General features: G+C 43.2%; 1 protein-coding gene across 1 annotated transcript in view; it reads left to right on the top strand.

Annotated features, from left to right (window-relative positions):
• Positions 1-20,472, top strand: part of CAPN8 (calpain 8) — an 83,252-nt gene that overhangs the window by 5,959 nt on the left and 56,821 nt on the right. Inside the window, exon 2 of the mRNA XM_030934930.1 lies at positions 5,378-5,447. Coding sequence (XP_030790790.1) covers positions 5,378-5,447 — 70 coding nt within the window. The remainder of the gene's footprint in view (positions 1-5,377; positions 5,448-20,472) is intronic.

Here is a 20,472-nt window from a genome sequence, read left to right as displayed (position 1 = left end):
GTCAATGATATTCTTCCCTGAAGTGTCCACTTTTTGGCAATTAAGTGGTTTATTGATCTTAAGGAGAAATACAGCAAGACAGCAATGAAGTGATGTCAGCTGCATAGTAAGGACCCAGTTCAAGAGAAATGTCAAGGGGATGAATTGTTGGGAGGTTAGGATAAGGATGAGGGTGAGAGGCCTCAGGTTGGAGCCACTCTTTCTTCAGCTGCTATGTCTTGGATTAGTGAATCTGGAGTTTTCAGTTTAGCCATGATTTATTGCGTGCTGGTTGTGTTCAGGTGCTGGAGAGGAGTCTTTGTGGAGCTTTGGCTCATCAGGGAGAGACATATGGACAGCTGGCAGGCTGCAGCGTGGTTAAGAGCATGAGCTCGTGCGTCAGGTAGATCAGGTTTCTGGTCCCCTCTGTGCCATTTGCTAGCTGAGGAACCATGGAGAAGTTACTAGCCACCCCAAGACTCAGTTTCCTCATCCGTAAAATAGGGATAATAATATTACCCACTTCACTGTTGTTTGGGAGGCTTGAATGAGGAAATCTAGCTATTATTACAAGACAGAATATCCAGAGGGCGAAATAAGTAGAAATATGAACAAAATGCATGGGAGTTCAGAGTAAGAAGCAGTTAAATTTGACAGTGAAATTGGGGCAGGTTAATTACTGGAGACATTTGAGTTGGGATTATTGGAAGAGAATCAGGAGAGAGACTGAAGAGAAGGCACAGGTGTGGGCAGAGGCACTGGGTTGTGGCAGTGCATCGGGAGCAAATGTATTCAGAGGAAGGTGGGAGTCCCTTGTGATGGGAGGAGAGTCATAATCACTCGCTGTGGGAAACTGACAGACAAAGCTGGAAACATCCAGTGGAGCCAGATCACAGAGGGATGGAAGTTCTGGGTCAAGCAATGTGGCTATGCTTGAAGGTGATGATGATGAAGATGTCAGCATCTCTGGGGGTTCTAAAAACCAGAGCTCCTAAAGTGCAAACCAAAGCTATCAGACATGGGTAACGCTCTGGGAGAGCAGTGTGGCCAAGTAGTCAGCATCACTGAGACAGTGTGGGTTTCAGTCACTTACTGCCTTGGATTCTTAACTGATACCTGTATTTCCTTAGGCCTGGTCATCAGAGGCTGATCCTAGGTTAGAGTAATTTGTATTTATGGAGTGTTTTGAAATCCTCGCTTGAGTAATAGAAAACAGTATTACTAAAAAGACACGATTGTTATTAGGAAAGATTAAAAAAGGGTTCCAAGTGTGGGTAGGTGTGAGGCTGCCTCTTTACAGAATTCCGCCTCTTTAAAACCTCTCTGACTGCCAATTACTTTGTATCTCTGATCTGTGCTTCAACAGCAACTTAGGAATGGAGAGAAGACCATGCCCAGCTAGTTTTTGCATTTTTATTTGCAGAGATGGGATTTCACCATGTTGACCGGGCTGGTCTCAAACTCCTGATCTCAAGTGATCAGCTCACCTTGACCTCCCAAAGTGCTGGGATTACAGGCGTGAGCCACCATGCCCAGCCCAAAGTTGGGGACTTTCTGTGGTCCCTGAAAGATTCATGTAACATATTAGTCATGACATTTTTTGGTGTGTGTGTGTGTGTTTTTCTGGGGTGGGGACATTTTTGAATTATACTGAATACCACATAGTAAAATGGACATTCCATCTACCTACAAACCACTTAGCACCATTCTGTATATTTCACTTTCAGTTGTCTGTAGCCTTTGCCAATCATTCTGTCTTCCAACCCAAACTCAACATTTTAATAGAACTTGGGAAGCTTATTAGATATGAATCTAATGAAATTCTATCTTATGAGCATTGTGACACAAGTAATTGAAGATACAGCTCAGGGAGTTATTTTGGAAGCATCAGCATATTCTGTGGTTAATAGTTGAAGCCATGGGGTTGAATGATGTCACCGAGCAAAAATACTTAGGGGTGTTACTGCTGTATGAAATGGGATAATCTCAGAGGGTTCAGGACCAAGAGCCAGGGGTTCCTTGGTACTTAGGGGCAAGCACAGTGGAGGAATGCATGGAAGAGACTGAGAAGAAATGCTCAGAGAAGCGAGGAGAAAATCAAGCGTGAGTAAGGATATGGAAGTCAAGGGAGCAGAACTTTCAGAGAGGAATAGCCAACGGTACCAAATCCAAAGAGAAGTTAGTTATTGGTGACGTGGGTGAGAGGAGTTTCATGAAGCTATGGATGTAGAAGTCAGATTTCAGGAGACTGACAGATGAATGGAGAATGAAGAACAGGAACCTATTTATCTATTTATTTTTTGAGACAGAGTCTCACTCTGTTGCCCAGACTAAAGTGCAGTTGTGCAATCTCGGCTCACTGCAACCTCTGCCTCCCAGGTTCAAGTGATTCTCTTGCTTCAGCCTCCGGAGTAGCTAGGCCTACAGGTGCCCACCACCACACCTGGCTAATTTTTGTGTTTTTAGTAGAGACAGGGTTTTGCCCTGTTGGCCAGGCTGGTCTGGAACCCCTGACCTCAGGTGATCCACCTGCTTTGGCCTCTCAAAGTGCTGGGATTACAGGCATGAGCCACCACGCCCAGCCAAGAACCTATTTTAAGAGAGTTTTTAAGAAAAGAGATTCTTCCAAACCTCTATAGAGTGTGCTGTCTTTTCTTCCCTCTTGACAATACAGCCTTTTCCTTCTTTTGTTTTTAAAACAACATTAAAATTAAAATTTTTTTTTCTCTTTCTTTTTACTTATTACTCTTTCAGATCTCTGTGCCTTTTATTTGCCAAAAAATGACTGCCTGGAGACTGGGAGGTCTTGAGCACCCGGCATGAACATTTGTAGCTACACACTTTTAGAACACCCAGATTGGCTGGTGCCACCTTTCTCTTTAAGTTGCTACCAGAGATTGCAAAAGACTGAAAGCGAATGAATAAACGAAAAACTAAAGGTCCATCACTGGAGAACCTTTATTTACAAATAAATAAATAGAAACAAAATAAACAAGCTAAATAACGTGTGGTACTTTTAATGAAGTTACAAAGCTCTCTATGTCCTAAGAAAAGATGCATGTACAAGACATATGTGATAAAAATGTATGTATGTATATAGATGTGCTTTTATATCAGAAGACAGTTTCTGGAGGGACACTTAAGAAACGCTACCAGTGCGGACTCTGAGGTGGAAGGGATTGTGTGTTTTACACTGTTATTTACCGTTGGGGATTTTCTCATGTTCATGTACTAATTTTTCAATGAAAAACAGGTAAATACATTTTTGTTGTTGTTGTTTTTGAGATGGAGTTTTACTCTTGTTGCCCAGGCTGGAGTGCAATGGTGTGATCTTGGCTTACTGCAACCTCCGCCTCCTGGATTCTCCTGCTTCAGCCTCCTGAGTAGCTGGGATTATAGGGGTGCACCATCACGCCCAGCTAATTTTTGTATTTTTAGTGGAGACGGGGTTTCACCATGTTGTCTAGGATGGTCTCGAACTCCTGACCTCAGGTGATCCACCCGCCTCAGCCTCCCAAAGTGCTGGGATTACAGGCATAAGCCACTGCACCCGGCATAAATTTTTTTAATACTTGAAAAAAAAAAAAAAAAAAAGTCAGCCCAGAGGAACTGTTTCTGCCATTTCAGCAGGAGCTGTCACCTTATAGAGGCTATGGGGCTGCCACCTGGAAGGCTCCACCTCCCACAACAGAATCCCAGAATCCCCGTTGCCAGCTCCATCCAGACCCCAAGCGTCTGCCCTCAGCCCACCCTCCTGCTTCCCAGTCCTTTTTGATCTGCCCTTTCTTCACCTCTATGAAGTAAGAACGAAATGATTCTCTCTCTCTGTGACCAGACAGTCTTTGATGTAGTGCAGCCCAAGATGCCTCTGATTAAATGTAGGCTGACTTCCGTTTTGTCCCTTGAGGTCCTGTCCTTTTCCCCTAGCAGTTTGCCTGGTGAACAGGTAGACCCATCTCTTCTTTAGGAACCAGTACATAGACTGCTCCTGCATCCTACCTTTCTAACGGACAGGCATCATCTCCCACCCACTAAATCTCGCAGCCATCATCCCTGTTGGGCCCTTCTCATTTTTCTCTCTGTGTTTTTTCTCCTTTTGCGGATATAGCCTACATTCTATTATTATGCACCAGCCTTTTTTCTCTGACTTTTTCATAATGTCAATCTTGGTTTCCTATATACACCACAAGCACCTTGAGGCCAAGAACTATGTGGTTTATTTCTTTTCTTTCTGCATTTCACCATGTTTCCCTCTTTCCCCTGCCTGCCATGGTTCAAAGGGTACTGGATACAAAATGGGCACTCAGAAAATCCTTGCTGGGTAAACAAAGAAAGGATGACTAAAGCATGAGTCATTGTGCCCCAACAGAGCACCAGAGCCATGAAACTGCTTGTAGGCAGATGCCAGTTGAGATAGGTGAGTGGAGGAAGTAAGTGCAGGTCAGGTGTGTGAATGTATCAGAGATGAGTTCTCTTCTCAGGACACATGGTACTTCTGACACCTCAGTGTGTCCATCAGCACATGGGGTCATTATCATTTAGTCAAGATTTTAACAAGTGCCCACAAGGTGCACAGCAGTGTGCTAAATATTCTTCTAATCTTCTCTTTATGTAAATAGGGGTGTTTTCTGAATAGGTGATATCATTTTTCATCACATATTATCTCAGCCTTTGCCTTTCTCCTACCTCCATGTTCCTCACCACCTTTTCACACCCACACACCCACACCACACATATAGTATTAAAACACTAGTCCTATCCAGCTGCTGTGGCTCATGCCTGTAATCCCAGCACTTTGGGAAGCCGAGGCAGATGGATCATTTGAAGTCAGGAGTTCGAGACCAGCCTGCCTATAATGGTGAAATCCCGTCTCTACTAAAAATACAAAAAAACAAAAAACAAACAAACAAACAAACAAAAATTAGCCAGGTGTGGTGGCACGTGCCTGTAATCCCAGCTATGTGGTAGGCCGAGGCAGGAGAATCACTTGAATCCGGGAGGCGGAGGTTGCAGTGAGCCGAGATCATGCCACTGCACTCCAGCCTGTGCAACAACGCGAGATGCTGTCTCAAAAATAAAATAAAATAAAATAAAATAAAATAAAATAAAATAAAATAAAATAAAATAAATAAAAATAAACAAAAAAAGAAAACACTAGTTCTGGCAGGGGCTCTGGACTCCAGCTTCTGCTCTGTTCACCCCTGGCTATGTGACTGTGGGCAGGGCTCGTCTCCTCTCTGGGCTTCAGAGTCCTCAGCAACAAAACAATGTGATGGGCAGTAGATGATCTCCTGGGTTTCTTCCCGCTGTGCACTCTGGGACTCTGATGTTCCTTTCCCCAGGCTGCCACCGTCACTGAGCACCTTGTGACTTGTGTTTTGTTCCAAATTGCTTTCAGGAGTTGTGTCCCAGCCCTCAGTTTATCATTGGTGGAGCCACGCGCACAGACATTTGTCAGGGTGGTCTAGGTGAGTAATTGGGGAGAGTCTTATTTGTTTTGGGAGAGGGTGGGTGTGTATGTGTCATGAGGAAACATCAGATGAAGCTGCGAGACTTCACTAAGTGAATTAGGTACCTGATGTGTCTGTCTGGGTTTGTGTTTTTTGAGACTACATCCTTCACTGTGGGTCCAAATGATGGAAATACCTCTTGGCTCCCCCTAATGAGAGATTTTGCCAGCTCATTTAACCACTTTAATGCTAGAGCAAGGAGCCAGGATTACAGATGTAGAGTAGATATCTGTGCTGTACCGTGTTTTTGTTGCAGTTACCTTTAAGTAGACATAATTTGTCCTATGGAATGACGGGCTGTCATAATAAGTGCTTTTATAATTAGTAAGAAAACAAGAATCTTATTTTTCTAGCCAGGCATTCTTTCATAGGCCTGGGATCCTGTAATCAAAAACCTTCATTTCTGACCTTATCATATTCCTTTTAAATTGGGGGCAGTTGAGGTTAAGACATAATTTCATTTAGTTTTGTAAGTTCTAGCCTCCATTGTCAGAAACCGAGGCTCTCCTTGGTAGCAGACGAGCTTTATTGATCTCGTAAGCCCTCCTGATACCAAGGCCTCACAGATGGGAGTTTCTGTGTTGAATTGGACAATCCTTACATTTTATGGACAACATGGCTGTGAATTGAATTTGAGGGGTTTCCAAATCACCATACAGTGACAGCTGCAAAATACAGAACTGGAAATGAAGACAGAAAAGAAACAAATGCTGTTTACTGAAAATCGGCAACACAAACAGAAACCTCAGCATCACATGGATCCCATAACCGCCCCCTCTTTATTTTTTTCAGGAGGTTTTCTCTTTTTCTCATTCTTATTGCAACCGGGAAAGCCCTTTCTCTTCAACCTGCTGGAAATGTTCATGATTTTGAAAATCACAAGGCGTTTTATTTTAAATGCTTCCAATGTTCTCTCCTTTAATGAATATAGCAAATATACCCTAGAAAGAGCTCACAGAGCGTGACCATCAAGCAGCGGGAATGATTCGGTGTGCCACATGCGAGCGCTTGCCCGGTTCCCTGAAAACCACAGCCTCCATTTCCCGAGCTTTTGTGTGAGGGCTCACAGAGGGGTAGCGTTCTGACCTTTTCTTGTTCTGGGTAAGTGTGGTGCCTTTCTACTTCCAGCTGCATGTTTAACCTAATTATGCCTGTGTCTCAGGGACACACAACTTCGAGTGCACCCCAAACAGCTCCTTGTTGGAGATGAGTTAACTGTGGGAAAGGTATTTAATAAGTACCTTTTCCTTGATGGGCTTGGATGGATTTTTCTTTTTTTTTTTTTTTTTTTTTTTTTTTTTATTATACTTTAAGTTCTAGGGTACATGTGCATAACGTGCAGGTTTGTTACATATGTATACTTATGCCATGTTGGTGTGCTGCACCCATCAACTCGTCAGCACCCATCAATTCATCATTTATATCATGTATAACTCCCCAATGCAATCCCTCCCTCCTCCCCCCTCCCCCCTCCCCATGATAGACCCCAGTGTGTGATGTTCCCCTTCCCGAGTCCAAGTGATCTCATTGTTCAGTTCCCACCTATGAGTGAGAACATGCGGTGTTTGGTTTTCTCTTCTTGTGATAGTTTGCTAAGAATGATGGTTTCCAGCTGCATCCATGTCCCTACAAAGGACGCAAACTCATCCTTTTTTATGGCTGCATAGTATTCCATGGTGTATATGTGCCACATTTTCTTAATCCAGTCTGTCACAGATGGACATTTGGGTTGATTCCAAGTCTTTGCTATTGTGAATAGTGCCGCAATAAACATACGTGTACATGTGTCTTTGTAGTAGACTAATTTATAATCCTTTGGGTATATACCCAGTAGTGGGATGGCTGGGTCATATGGTACATCTAGTTCTAGATCCTTGAGGAATTGCCATACTGTTTTCCATAATGGTTGAACTAGTTTACAATCCCACCAACAGTGTAAAAGTGTTCCTATTTCTCCACATCCTCTCCAACACCTGTTGTTTCCTGACTTCTTAATGATTGCCATTCTAACTGGTGTGAGATGGTATCTCATTGTGGTTTTGATTTGCATTTCTCTGATGGCCAGTGATGATGAGCATTTTTTCATGTGTCTGTTGGCTGTATGAATATCTTCTTTTGAGAAATGTCTGTTCATATCCTTTCCCCACTTTTTGATGGGGTTGTTTGTTTTTTTCTTGTATATTTGTTTGAGTTCTTTGTAGATTCTGGATATTAGCCCTTTGTCAGATGAGTAGGTTGCAAAAATTTTCTCCCATTCTGTAGGTTGCCTGTTCACTCTGATGGTAGTTTCTTTTGCTGTGCAAAAGCTCTTTAGTTTAATTAGATCCCATTTGTCAATTATGGCTTTTGCTGCCGTTGCTTTTGGTGTTTTAGACATGAAGTCCTTGCCCATGCCTATGTCCTGAATGGTACTACCTAGATTTTCTTCTAGGGTTTTTATGGTATTAGGTCTAACATTTAAGTCTCTAATCCATCTTGAATTAATCTTCGTATAAGGGGTAAGGAAAGGATCCAGTTTCAGCTTTCTACTTATGGCTAGCCAATTTTCCCAGCACCATTTATTAAATAGGGAATCCTTTCCCCATTTCTTGTTTCTCTCAGGTTTGTCAAAGATCAGATGGCTGTAGATGTGCGGTATTATTTCTGAGGACTCTGTTCTGTTCCATTGGTCTATATCTCTGTTTTGGTACCAGTACCATGCTGTTTTGGTTACTGTAGCCTTGTAGTATAGTTTGAAGTCAGGTAGCGTGACGCCTCCAGCTTTGTCCTTTTGACTTAGGATTGTCTTGGCAATGCGGGCTCTTTTTTGGTTCCATATGAACTTTAAAGCAGTTTTTTCCAATTCTGTGAAGAAAGTCATTGGTAGCTTGATGGGGATGGCATTGAATCTATAAATAACCTTGGGGAGTATGGCCATTTTCACGATATTGATTCTTCCTATCCATGAGCATGGTATGTTCTTCCATTTGTTTGTGTCCTCTTTGATTTCACTGAGCAGTGGTTTGTAGTTCTCCTTGAAGAGGTCCTTTACATCCCTTGTAAGCTGGATTCCTAGGTATTTTATTCTCTTTGAAGCAATTGTGAATGGAAGTTCATTCCTGATTTGGCTCTCTGCTTGTCTGTTGCTGGTGTATAAGAATGCTTGTGATTTTTGCACATTAATTTTGTATCCTGAGACTTTGCTGAAGTTGCTTATCAGCTTAAGGAGATTTTGGGCTGAGACGATGGGGTTTTCTAAATATACAATCATGTCATCTGCAAACAGGGACAATTTGACTTCTTCTTTTCCTAACTGGATACCCTTGATTTCTTTCTCTTGCCTGATTGCCCTAGCCAGAACTTCCAACACTATGTTGAATAGGAGTGGTGAGAGAGGGCATCCCTGTCTTGTGCCAGTTTTCAAAGGGAATTTTTCCAGTTTTTGCCCATTCAGTATGATATTAGCTGTGGGTTTGTCATAAATAGCTCTTATTATTTTGAGGTACGTTCCATCAATACCGAATTTATTGAGCGTTTTTAGCATGAAGGGCTGTTGAATTTTGTCAAAAGCCTTTTCTGCATCTATTGAGACAATCATGTGGTTCTTGTCTTTGGTTCTGTTTATATGCTGGATTACGTTTATTGATTTGCGAATGTTGAACCAGCCTTGCATCCCAGGGATGAAGCCCACTTGATCATGGTGGATAAGCTTTTTGATGTGCTGCTGAATCCGGTTTGCCAGTATTTTATTGAGGATTTTTGCATCAATGTTCATCAGGGATATTGGTCTAAAATTCTCTTTTTTTGTTGTGTCTCTGCCAGGCTTTGGTATCAGGATGATGTTGGCTTCATAAAATGAGTTAGGGAGGATTCCCTCTTTTTCTATTGATTGGAATAGTTTCAGAAGGAATGGTACCAGCTCCTCCTTGTACCTCTGGTAGAATTCAGCTGTGAATCCATCTGGTCCTGGACTTTTTTTGGTGGGTAGGCTATTAATTGTTGCCTCAATTTCAGAGCCTGCTATTGGTCTATTCAGGGATTCAACTTCTTCCTGGTTTAGCCTTGGGAGAGTGTAAGTGTCCAGGAAATTATCCATTTCTTCTAGATTTTCTAGTTGATTTGCGTAGAGGCGTTTATAGTATTCTCTGATGGTAGTTTGTATTTCTGTGGGGTCAGTGGTGATATCCCCTTTATCATTTTTTATTGCATCTATTTGATTCCTCTCTCTTTTTTTCTTTATTAGCCTTGCTAGCGGTCTGTCAATTTTGTTGATCTTTTCAAAAAACCAACTCCTGGATTCATTGATTTTTTGGAGGGTTTTTTGTGTCTCTATCTCCTTCAGTTCTGCTCTGATCTTAGTTATTTCTTGCCTTCTGCTAGCTTTTGAATGTGATTGCTCTTGCCTCTCTAGTTCTTTTAATTGTGATGTTAGAGTGTCAATTTTAGATCTTTCCTGCTTTCTCTTGTGGGCATTTAGTGCTATAAATTTCCCTCTACACACTGCTTTAAATGTGTCCCAGAGATTCTGGTATGTTGTATCTTTGTTCTCATTGGTTTCAAAGAACATCTTTATTTCCGCTTTCATTTCGTTATGTACCCAGTAGTCATTCAGGAGCAGGTTGTTCAGTTTCCATGTAGTTGAGCGGTTTTGATTGAGTTTCTTAGTCCTGAGTTCTAGTTTGATTGCACTGTGGTCTGAGAGACAGTTTGTTATAATTTCTGTTCTTTTACATTTGCTGAGGAGTACTTTACTTCCAATTATGTGGTCAATTTTGGAATAAGTGCGATGTGGTGCTGAGAAGAATGTATATTCTGTTGATTTGGGGTGGAGAGTTCTATAGATGTCTATTAGGTCCGCTTGGTGCAGAGATGAGTTCAATTCCTGGATATCCTTGTTAACTTTCTGTCTCGTTGATCTGTCTAATGTTGACAGCGGAGTGTTGAAGTCCCCCATTATTATTGTATGGGAGTCTAAGTCTCTTTGTAAGTCTCTAAGGACTTGCTTTATGAATCTGGGTGCTCCTGTATTGGGTGCATATATATTTAGGAGAGTTAGCTCTTCCTGTTGAATTGATCCCTTTACCATTATGTAATGGCCTTCTTTGTCTCTTTTGATCTTTGATGGTTTAAAGTCTGTTTTATCAGAGACTAGGATTGCAACCCCTGCTTTTTTTTGTTCTCCATTTGCTTGGTAGATCTTCCTCCATCCCTTTATTTTGAGCCTATGTATGTCTCTGCATGTGAGATGGGTCTCCTGAATACAGCAGACTGATGGGTCTTGACTCTTTATCCAGTTTGCCAGTCTGTGTCTTTTAATTGGAGCATTTAGTCCATTAACATTTAAGGTTAATATTGTTATGTGTGAACTTGATCCTGCCATTATGATATTAACTGGTTATTTTGCTCGTTAGTTGATGCAGTTTCTTCCTAGCCTCGATGGTCTTTACATTTTGCCAAGTTTTTGCGATGGCTGGTACCGGTTGTTCCTTTCCATGTTTAGGGCTTCCTTCAGGGTCTCTTGTAAGGCAGGCCTGGTGGTGACAAAATCTCTAAGCATTTGCTTATCTGTAAAGGATTTTATTTCTCCTTCACTTATGAAACTTAGTTTGGCTGGATATGAAATTCTGGGTTGAAAATTCTTTTCTTTAAGAACGTTGAATATTGGCCCCCACTCTCTTCTGGCTTGTAGAGTTTCTGCCGAGAGATCTGCTGTTAGTCTGATGGGCTTCCCTTTGTGGGTGACCCGACCTTTCTCTCTGGCTGCCCTTAAGATTTTTTCCTTCATTTCAACTTTGGTGAATCTGGCAATTATGTGTCTTGGAGTTGCTCTTCTGGAGGAGTATCTTTGTGGCGTTCTCTGTATTTCCTGAATTTGAATGTTGGCCTGCCCTACTAGGTTGGGGAAGTTCTCCTGGATGATATCCTGAAGAGTGTTTTCCAACTTGGTTCCATTTTCCCCCTCACTTTCAGGCACCCCAATCAGACGTAGATTTGGTCTTTTTACGTAATCCCATACTTCTTGCAGGCTTTGCTCATTTCTTTTTCTTCTTTTTTCTTTTGGTTTCTCTTCTCGCTTCATTTCATTCATTTGATCTTCAATCGCTGATACTCTTTCTTCCAGTTGATCGAGTCGGTTACTGAAGCTTGTGCATTTGTCACGTATTTCTCGTGTCATGGTTTTCATCTCTGTCATTTCGTTTATGATCTTCTCTGCATTAATGAGTCTAGCTGTCAATTCTTCCACTCTTTTTTCAAGATTTTTAGTTTCTTTGCGCTGGGTACGTAATTCCTCCTTTAGCTCTGATAAGTTTGATGGACTGAAGCCTTCTTCTCTCCTCTCGTCCAAGTCATTCTCTGACCAGCTTTGATCCGTTGCTGGTGATGGGCTGCGCTCCTTTGCAGGGGGAGATGCGCTCTTATTTTTTGAATTTCCAGCTTTTCTGCCCTGCTTCTTCCCCATCTTTGTGGTTTTATCTGTCTCTGGTCTTTGATGGTGGTGACGAACTGATGGGGTTTTGGTATAGGTGTCCTTCCTGTTTGATAGTTTTCCTTCTGACAGTCAGAAGGACTCTCTGTTGGTCTGTTGGAGATTGCTTGAGGTCCACTCCAGACCCTGTTTGCCTGGGTATCAGCAGCAGAGGTTGCCGAAGATAGAATATTGCTAAACAGCGAGTGTACCTGTCTGATTCTTCCTTTGGAAGTGTCCTCTCAGGGGTGTACTCCACCCTGTGAAGTGTGGGGTGTCAGACTGCCCCTAGTGGGGGATTTCTCCCAGCTAGGCTACTCAGGGGTCAGGGACACACCTGAGCAGGCAGTCTGTCCGTTCTCAGATCTCAACCTCCGCGTTGGGAGATCCGCGGCTCTCCCCAAAGCTGTCAGACAGAGTCGTTCGCGTCTGCACCGGCTCCCGCTACTTCCCCTGTTGGTCTTCAGCTGTGCGCTGTCCCCAGAGGTGGAGACTACAGAGACAGGCAGGCTTCCTTGAGCTGCTGTGAGCTCCACCCAGTTCGAGCTTCCCAGCGGCTTTGTTTACCTACTTAAGCCTCAGCAATGGCGGGCGCCCCTCCCCCAGCCTCGCTGCTGCCTTGCGGATAGATCGCGGCAGACTGCTGTGTTAGCAGTGAGGGAGGCTTCGTGGGCGTGGGACCCTCCCGGCCAGGTGTGGGATATATTCTCCTGGAATGCCTGTATGCTTACAGCGCAGTATTGGGGTGGGAGTTACCCGATTTTCCAGGTGTTGTGTGTCTCAGTTCCCCTGGCTAGGAAAACGGATCCCCTTCCCCCTTGCGCTTCCAGGTGAGGCGATGCCTCGCCCTGCTTCAGCTCTCGCTGGTCAGGCTGCAGCAGCTGACCAGCACCGATTGTCCGGCACTCCCTAGTGAGATGACCCCAGTACCTCAGTTGAAAATGCAGAAATCACCGGTCTTCTGTGTCACTCGCGCTGGGAGTTGGAGACTGGAGTTGTTTCTATTCGGCCATCTTGCTCCGCCCCCCCCGGATTTTTCTTTGAATAGTTTTAAGCAAGGAGAAGTGAGGGTTTCCAAAAAGCGGCCTGAGCGTTACCATGGTGAGTGAGTGCTGCCAATGGAGACGGAGGCTGGAAGCACAGGAAATGAACCCAACCAGCTCTCCGAATCCAGCTCACATCAGAACAAATGGGGCAGCCTCTGTGGTGGCTGCCCCGGGGAGCCCAGCCGCTGCAGTGGTTTTTTTTTTGTTTTTTTTTTTTTTAATTTTTTCTTTTCTTTTCTTTTCTTTTTTATTATACTTTAAGTTCTAGGGTACATGTGCATAACGTGCAGGTTTGTTACATATGTATACTTGTGCCATGTTGGTGTGCTGCACCCATCAACTCGTCAGCACCCATCAATTCATCATTTATATCATGTATAACTCCCGATGCAATCCCTTCCCCCTCCCCCCTCCCCATGATAGGCCCCAGTGTGTGATGTTCCCCTTCCCGAGTCCAAGTGATCTCATTGTTCAGTTCCCACCTATGAGTGAGAACATGCGGTGTTTGGTTTTCTCTTCTTGTGATAGTTTGCTAAGAATGATGGTTTCCAGCTGCATCCATGTCCCTACAAAGGACGCAAACTCATCCTTTTTTATGGCTGCATAGTATTCCATGGTGTATATGTGCCACATTTTCTTAATCCAGTCTGTCACAGATGGACATTTGGGTTGATTCCAAGTCTTTGCTATTGTGAATAGTGCCGCAATAAACATACGTGTCCATGTGTCTTTGTAGTAGAATAATTTATAATCCTTTGGGTATACACCCAGTAGTGGGACGGCTGGGTCATATGGTACATCTAGTTCTAGATCCTTGAGGAATTGCCATACTGTTTTCCATAATGGTTGAACTAGTTTACAATCCCACCAACAGTGTAAAAGTGTTCCTATTTCTCCACATCCTCTCCAACACCTGTTGTTTCCTGACTTTTTAATGATTGCCATTCTAACTGGTGTGAGATGGTATCTCATTGTGGTTTTGATTTGCATTTCTCTGATGGCGAGTGATGATGAGCATTTTTTCATGTGTCTGTTGGCTGTATGAATGTCTTCTTTTGAGAAATGTCTGTTCATATCCTTTGCCCACTTTTTGATGGGGTTGTTTGTTTTTTTCTTGTATATTTGTTTGAGTTCTTTGTAGATTCTGGATATTAGCCCTTTGGATGCCCTCTCTCACCACTCCTATTCAACATAGTGTTGGAAGTTCTGGCTAGGGCAATCAGGCAAGAGAAAGAAATAAAGGGTATTCAGTTAGGAAAAGAAGAAGTCAAATTGTCCCTGTTTGCAGATGACATGATTGTATATTTAGAAAACCCCATTGTCTCAGCCCAAAATCTCCTTAAGCTGATAAGCAACTTCAGCAAAGTCTCAGGATACAAAATTAATGTGCAAAAATCACAAGCATTCTTATACACCAGTAACAGAAAAACAGAGAGCCAAATCATGAATGAACTTCCATTCACAATTGCTTCAAAGAGAATAAAATACCTAGGAATCCAACTTACAAGGGATGTAAAGGACCTCTTCAAGGAGAACTACAAACCACTGCTTAGTGAAATAAAAGAGGACACAAACAAATGGAAGAACATACCATGCTCATGGATAGGAAGAATCAATATGGTGAAAATGGCCATACTGCCCAAGGTTATTTATAGATTCAATGCCATCCCCATCAAGCTACCAATGAGTTTCTTCACAGAATTGGAAAAAACGGCTTTAAAGTTCATATGGAACCAAAAAAGAGCCTGCATTGCCAAGACAATCCTAAGTCAAAAGGACAAAGCTGGAGGCGTCACGCTACCTGACTTCAAACTGTACTACAAGGCTACAGTAACCAAAACAGCATGGTACTGGTACCAAAACAGAGATATAGACCAATGGAACAGAACAGAGTCCTCAGAAATAATACCGCACATCTACAGCCATCTGATCTTTGACAAACCTGAGAGAAACAAGAAATGGGGAAAGGATTCCCTATTCAATAAATGGTGCTGGGAAAATTGGCTAGCCGTAAGTAGAAAGCTGAAACTGGATCCTTTCCTTACTCCTTATATGAAGATTAATTCAAGGTGGATTAGAGACTTAAATGTTAGACCTAATACCATAAAAACCCTAGAAGAAAATCTAGGTAGTACCATTCAGGACATAGGCATGGGCAAGGACTTCATGTCTAAAACACCAAAAGCAATGGCAGCAAAAGCCAAAATTGACAAATGGGATCTAATTAAACTAAAGAGCTTCTGCACAGCAAAAGAAACTACCACCAGAGTGAACAGGCAACCTACAGAATGGGAGAAAATTTTTGCAATGTACTCAGCTGCAGTGGTTTTTAATGAACAGAGCAGAAAGCGGCTAGGGAGTCCAACCTCCTGAAAGGAGCCAGGTGCAGACTGAGCCTCTGCCAGTAGAAAAGAAGATTCACAGCACCAAGGCTATAACCCAGAGCATCAGGGTGGGGAGCTAGGGGCTGAGGTGCAACAGCCTCTGTGGCCTGAGGGATCTGAGTCAGGGCTGGTCCTGAACAGTGGGTAAATTGTGAGAGATTAAGAGGAGAGATTTCCCACTCGACATACTGTGTGTATTCCCAAAGAACAAGGGAGCAGCACATGGCACTTGTTGAATTGGGGCCTGATATGCATTAACGTTTGTTAAATGTTCTGTTGGCTTTTCAGAGCACAACACAGCACAGTGTAATCTGCTCTAAGGGTTTCTAAAAAAAATGTTTATATATATATAAATAATAAATAAATAAATAAAAATATAAATAAATACATACATTCATATATATTTATATATTTATATATATATATGTATTTTTTTTTGAGACAAGGCCTGGCTCTGTCTCCCAGGCTGGAGTGCAGTGGCCCGATCTTGGCTCACTGCAACCTCCTTCTCCTGGGCTCAAGTGATTCTCCCACCTCAGCCTCCTGAGCAGCTGGGACAATAGGCGTGCACTACCACACCCAGCTAATTTTTTTGTATTTTTTGTAGAGACAGGGTTTTGCCGTGTTGTCCAGGCTGGGGTTTTTTAAAGCAGTTTATTTGTATGATGAAAATGATGTCTTTTTCATAGAGTTCTGTGCTATTATTTCATCATTATTTTGAATACACACAATATAAAAATTAAAGCAACTGAAAAGCACCCAGTGAAGTCTCTTTCCCAACTGTCTCCACTGACTCCATTGCTCACTGCCTTGCAGCCACTCACAAAATTTCCTCCGTGTTTCTTTATGCAAATTCAAGCAAATCTAAGTACATATTCTAAATATTCCTTTCTTGTATTGAAGGCAGCACACTATCAACACTGTTTGGCACCTCGCCATTATTTGGTGTCATTTCACTTAATAAAGTATTTGGGAGATCTTTCCATACCAGTCTATAAAGAACTTGGTTCTCTGTGAACCATTCCAAGTGTTGCACTCTGTCGTGAGTGTGCACTGTGGTGGATTTATCCTGTCTCCAAAGGATGGACATTTGAGTTATTTTCTCTCTTGCATTCGTATAAAACACGTGGCAGTGGATCTCCTTGTTCGCACTTCATTTTGGGTGTGTGAGACTATTTGCCAGCAGGTCCAAAGTCTGGCTGCTTCTGTCAGGGTGGGCTATGTGTTGTCCCTTCCTCCCTACTGTCCTTGCTAAGCCAGATTTTCATCCTAAATGTGTGAGTCTCTTGGCTACCATCAGATGTTATGCTTACATAGAGCCCAGGAGCTGGCTTTCCTTGAGGACATATTTTAGGAAATAAAGATTGAGGAAGCTGAATGCCAAGGATCCAATTGTTTCAAGTAATTTTTTCCGGTAGAATATGACTTTTCTTTGGGCAGCTCAGTCCCTGAAGGAGGACAGTATGATTTTACCTCCACTTAAGTAATTAAATGACTAATCCTTTGTTGAAACAGCCCTCAAATGAAAGCCCTCCCACAACACTTAGGCCTCCTGGCACACTGAGAAGGAGAGTTCTTCAAAGTTGCTGTTCCTGGCAATCCTAGCCTTTCCTTGCTCCATCTTCTCAGTGGAGCCTGTTCTCACCATGTCTAGCAAGGGCCACCCACACTCAGTGTCTTACTGGAGTGCGAGGCAGACTCAGGGCTGCCCCATGTGGTGATGGAGTAAGCTGTAAGTGGTCCCCTGTGCACATCACTCAGGAAACTGCAGGGACCCAGCCAGTCTCTCCACTGCTCGTTCCATCACAGTCTCTCTCCCTTGCATTTTGGCCTATGCACATTTCAGAGCATCTCGAGACCTCTGTGGCCACTAAAATAGACTTTGTCCTAAGAATATTGTACCCATTTCTGGCTTTGTGCAACGCCTTATAATAAGTCATACCCATATATCAACCAGAACACCTTTGGTCACTGGCTTTCAAAGTCCAACCCAACTATTAATAGCTTAAGGAAAAGGAGAATTTACTGGCTTATCCAACTAGATCATGGAAGGGGAACGGCATTGTTGGCCTCGAAGCCTGGTTCCAGGGATCTAAATGTTCCTGGCACACTCTCTCCCCATCTCTCTTCTCTGTTGGTATCTACAGGTTGGCTTCATTCTCTTCCATGGCAGACAGGATCTATCTGGCAGGAAACAGGACCACTAATGATTCCAAACTTTCTCTCAGTATAATCATAAACCTGCTTTGGTTTTACTGATCTCAGAAAAGGACTGTGATGTTATGGTTTGGGTCTTCTGCCACTCCTTGAGCCAGTTACTGCAGCCAGGGCAGTGAGGTGCCATATGGTTAGCCCAGCCTGGATCAGGGGCCCATTCTTGTTGTTGGGAGCCTCTTGTGACTGGGAACCTTCTCTAAAACCACAGGGAGAACTATCCAAAAGAAGGGGCATGGCCATAGCTCTGGGCAGACAGAATAAGGCAGGTACACCCCAACATGTAAATGGAGAGGGATCCCAGGTCTGGTCCAGCCTGCACTCTCCCTCTCCAAGGCCACCTCTTCCCTCTGAGCCCCATGGCCCTGGCATCTTGCCCCCTCTCCTAAATCCAGCACTCTGCAATGCTCCTGGAAATGTCTTTGCCAAGGGCCCCTCCTCTCTCTCTCTTGATCTACCACTAGCAGCATCTAATTCAGTATGCACAGGTAGTCTTCTTGCTGCACCTCTGCCCTCCCCATCTCAGATTTCACAGCTGTAAAGTGCAGATATAATCAAAGCCAGCTGGTCAGGTGGCTGTGATGGGTAGAGAGTTGACACTTGGTTCCTTGTCCTCTAGGAAGTGGGAGCTCCCATAGATGGAGGGGGATGTTAATAACCCTGGGAGTCCTGACTGTGCGCTCCATGAGACTGTCTTACACATTGATATATCCATGGTGCTTGGTGCCTAGCCGGGCTCCATAAATGTCTGTTGCACTTTTGATCTGTTGATGTAAACCCTCTGCCTGTCATCGTTATTAAATCATTTGAAAACACAGATAGCCTAAATCCAAGGGTTTTTGTATTTTTCATTTTCCTTTGCCAGCATCACTCTTGGCAATCAGGCTGGATCAGGCATTTAGAATAAAAATTCCATCCTGAGGTTGCCTATGTGTCTCTATTTTCAAAAGATTTCAGAGTTTCATGCAAACCAGCTCGTCTGCATGTCTGTCCCCAGGTTGCTGACCCTGCTGGGTGGGTACATTAAGGGGGTTGGAAGTGCTGGCTGATCCTTGACAGTGGAAGGATGTCCTGAGAACAGGTCATGAAGGAGACTGTCCCCAGCCTGTGATGGTGGCTGTGGATAAAGGAACACAGTGCTCATTGCATCCTGGGGACCCCAGCAGGACTCTCAGAGTAAGCCTGTCTCTCACAGGCTCAGCAGTAACTGCTAACTCTACCTGCCATGCAAGCTCCATCCAGTTCTTACCTGAGTGCATCCACAGGTAGGGAAACACTAAGGCGTGGTATCATTTGTGCTTATGGTTGTGAAAATGCAACAGGACTTGAATCGTCTTTGTGTGTAAATAGGCCCAGAGGCCACATGAGCAATGCTACATATAAAAGTAGAAGAACTTGGTCTCTAAAAACTGAAATTTGATGCTTGCTGCTTTCAGGAATGGGGAGCAAGAGACTTTCTTCTTTCCTAAATGAGGACCAGAGACTTCCAGAATGTAGAAAGAAATTAGAGTGCTTTTTGAGTAACACATTGCTAATAGGTTTATCCAAACTTTGAATCTAGTGGGTGGTTTATTTTCCATTGGGATTCATGAGTGAGATGAGCTTTGCCTTAAGAGTTTGGTAAGTGCCAGGGTTTCTTTCTCTGTCTCCTGCTTTACCCATCTATTTTTCACTCTGTCTTATACTCCGTGTGTTTGTGCTTGTGTGTGTTTTTCTCTTCTAACCCCCTTTTCTCTATTGACCTGATTTTTCTCTTCACCTCTATGAAATGGATGTCTTTTTCATTTTTGTTGCATTTATTGAGTAGAGTTTTATATTCTGTATTTCTGTTTTGTAAAAAGAATGACCGGACCTTTTCATATGTCTCTAAAGGCAAACAAGGAACCAACAGCAACAACCTAAATCCAGTTGCCTTCTCTTCTGCATCCTGCACATTGATTTTCCTCTGTGAGTCCACGCTTCCCCACGGAGCCAGGCCTGGACTCCTGGAACAGGGGCCTGGTGTGCACATCACTAGTCAGTAATTGGAAGTAGTGTCAGCATCTTTAAGATCACTTTCCTGTACACTTTTTGATCTGTAGCATCCTTCGAGGACTGTGGCAAAGTAAATCAATTCACTAGGACTGAGCAGATACCTTTAATGAGCAATCAGGGAAGCCTCAGGGAATGTAAAGGGCCAAATCTACTCATTGATTCTGGAGAGCACAGGGTCAGGCCTCCGGCAGGTGGGAAAAACTGCAGATGACAGCTCCATGCGATCCAGGGGGCTTAACTGATTCAGGGGAAGTTCACTTTGCTACCCGCGGTGGTTCCCTTTCTCTGTGGCACATCTTTTCCCTCAATTTTGGGTCCTGGTACTCATTGCCCTCTGGTTTTGTTACACTAACACCAATCTCCTTTCTACTGTGAACAAAGGGTCCAGGACAACAACTTCCACTTTAATGAGAGTGTGAGGTCGTGGATTACAGGAGGATTTGCATATTGCGCGTTATTTCAGGAGCACGAAAGAATTCTGCTTTGCGTGGAGAGTTCCACAAACCTTCACTAACTTAGCTCCTTGCAGTATTACTGCAGGAGATGAAGTACAGTCATGGAAATCGGGGTGATTTTCATATCATATGACAGTTGCTGCAAATATCCAAAACCCCACATCTGCTCACTGCCATTTCATAATTATGTTGTCTATCAGGCCCCTCTCCAAATCTTTGTTCAAGACATTAATAGAAAAGCATAGCATTATTATGCTTTTTAATAAACATATTTTGATAACTTTCAGTATAATTGTTTTTATGGCCCTATTTTTAGTCTGAAGCATTTGCCAAAGAGGTCCTTCCTGTAAACCAAAAAGTGACCGCAGCAGGTCTCAATCAATTTGAGGTTTTATTTTGCTAAGG

Source organism: Rhinopithecus roxellana, chromosome 8 (assembly GCF_007565055.1).
Source record: "Rhinopithecus roxellana isolate Shanxi Qingling chromosome 8, ASM756505v1, whole genome shotgun sequence".
NCBI lineage: Eukaryota > Metazoa > Chordata > Mammalia > Primates > Cercopithecidae > Rhinopithecus > Rhinopithecus roxellana.
The sequence above is the reverse complement of the archived record's forward strand: the minus strand, read 5'-3'. Positions and strand labels throughout refer to the sequence as shown.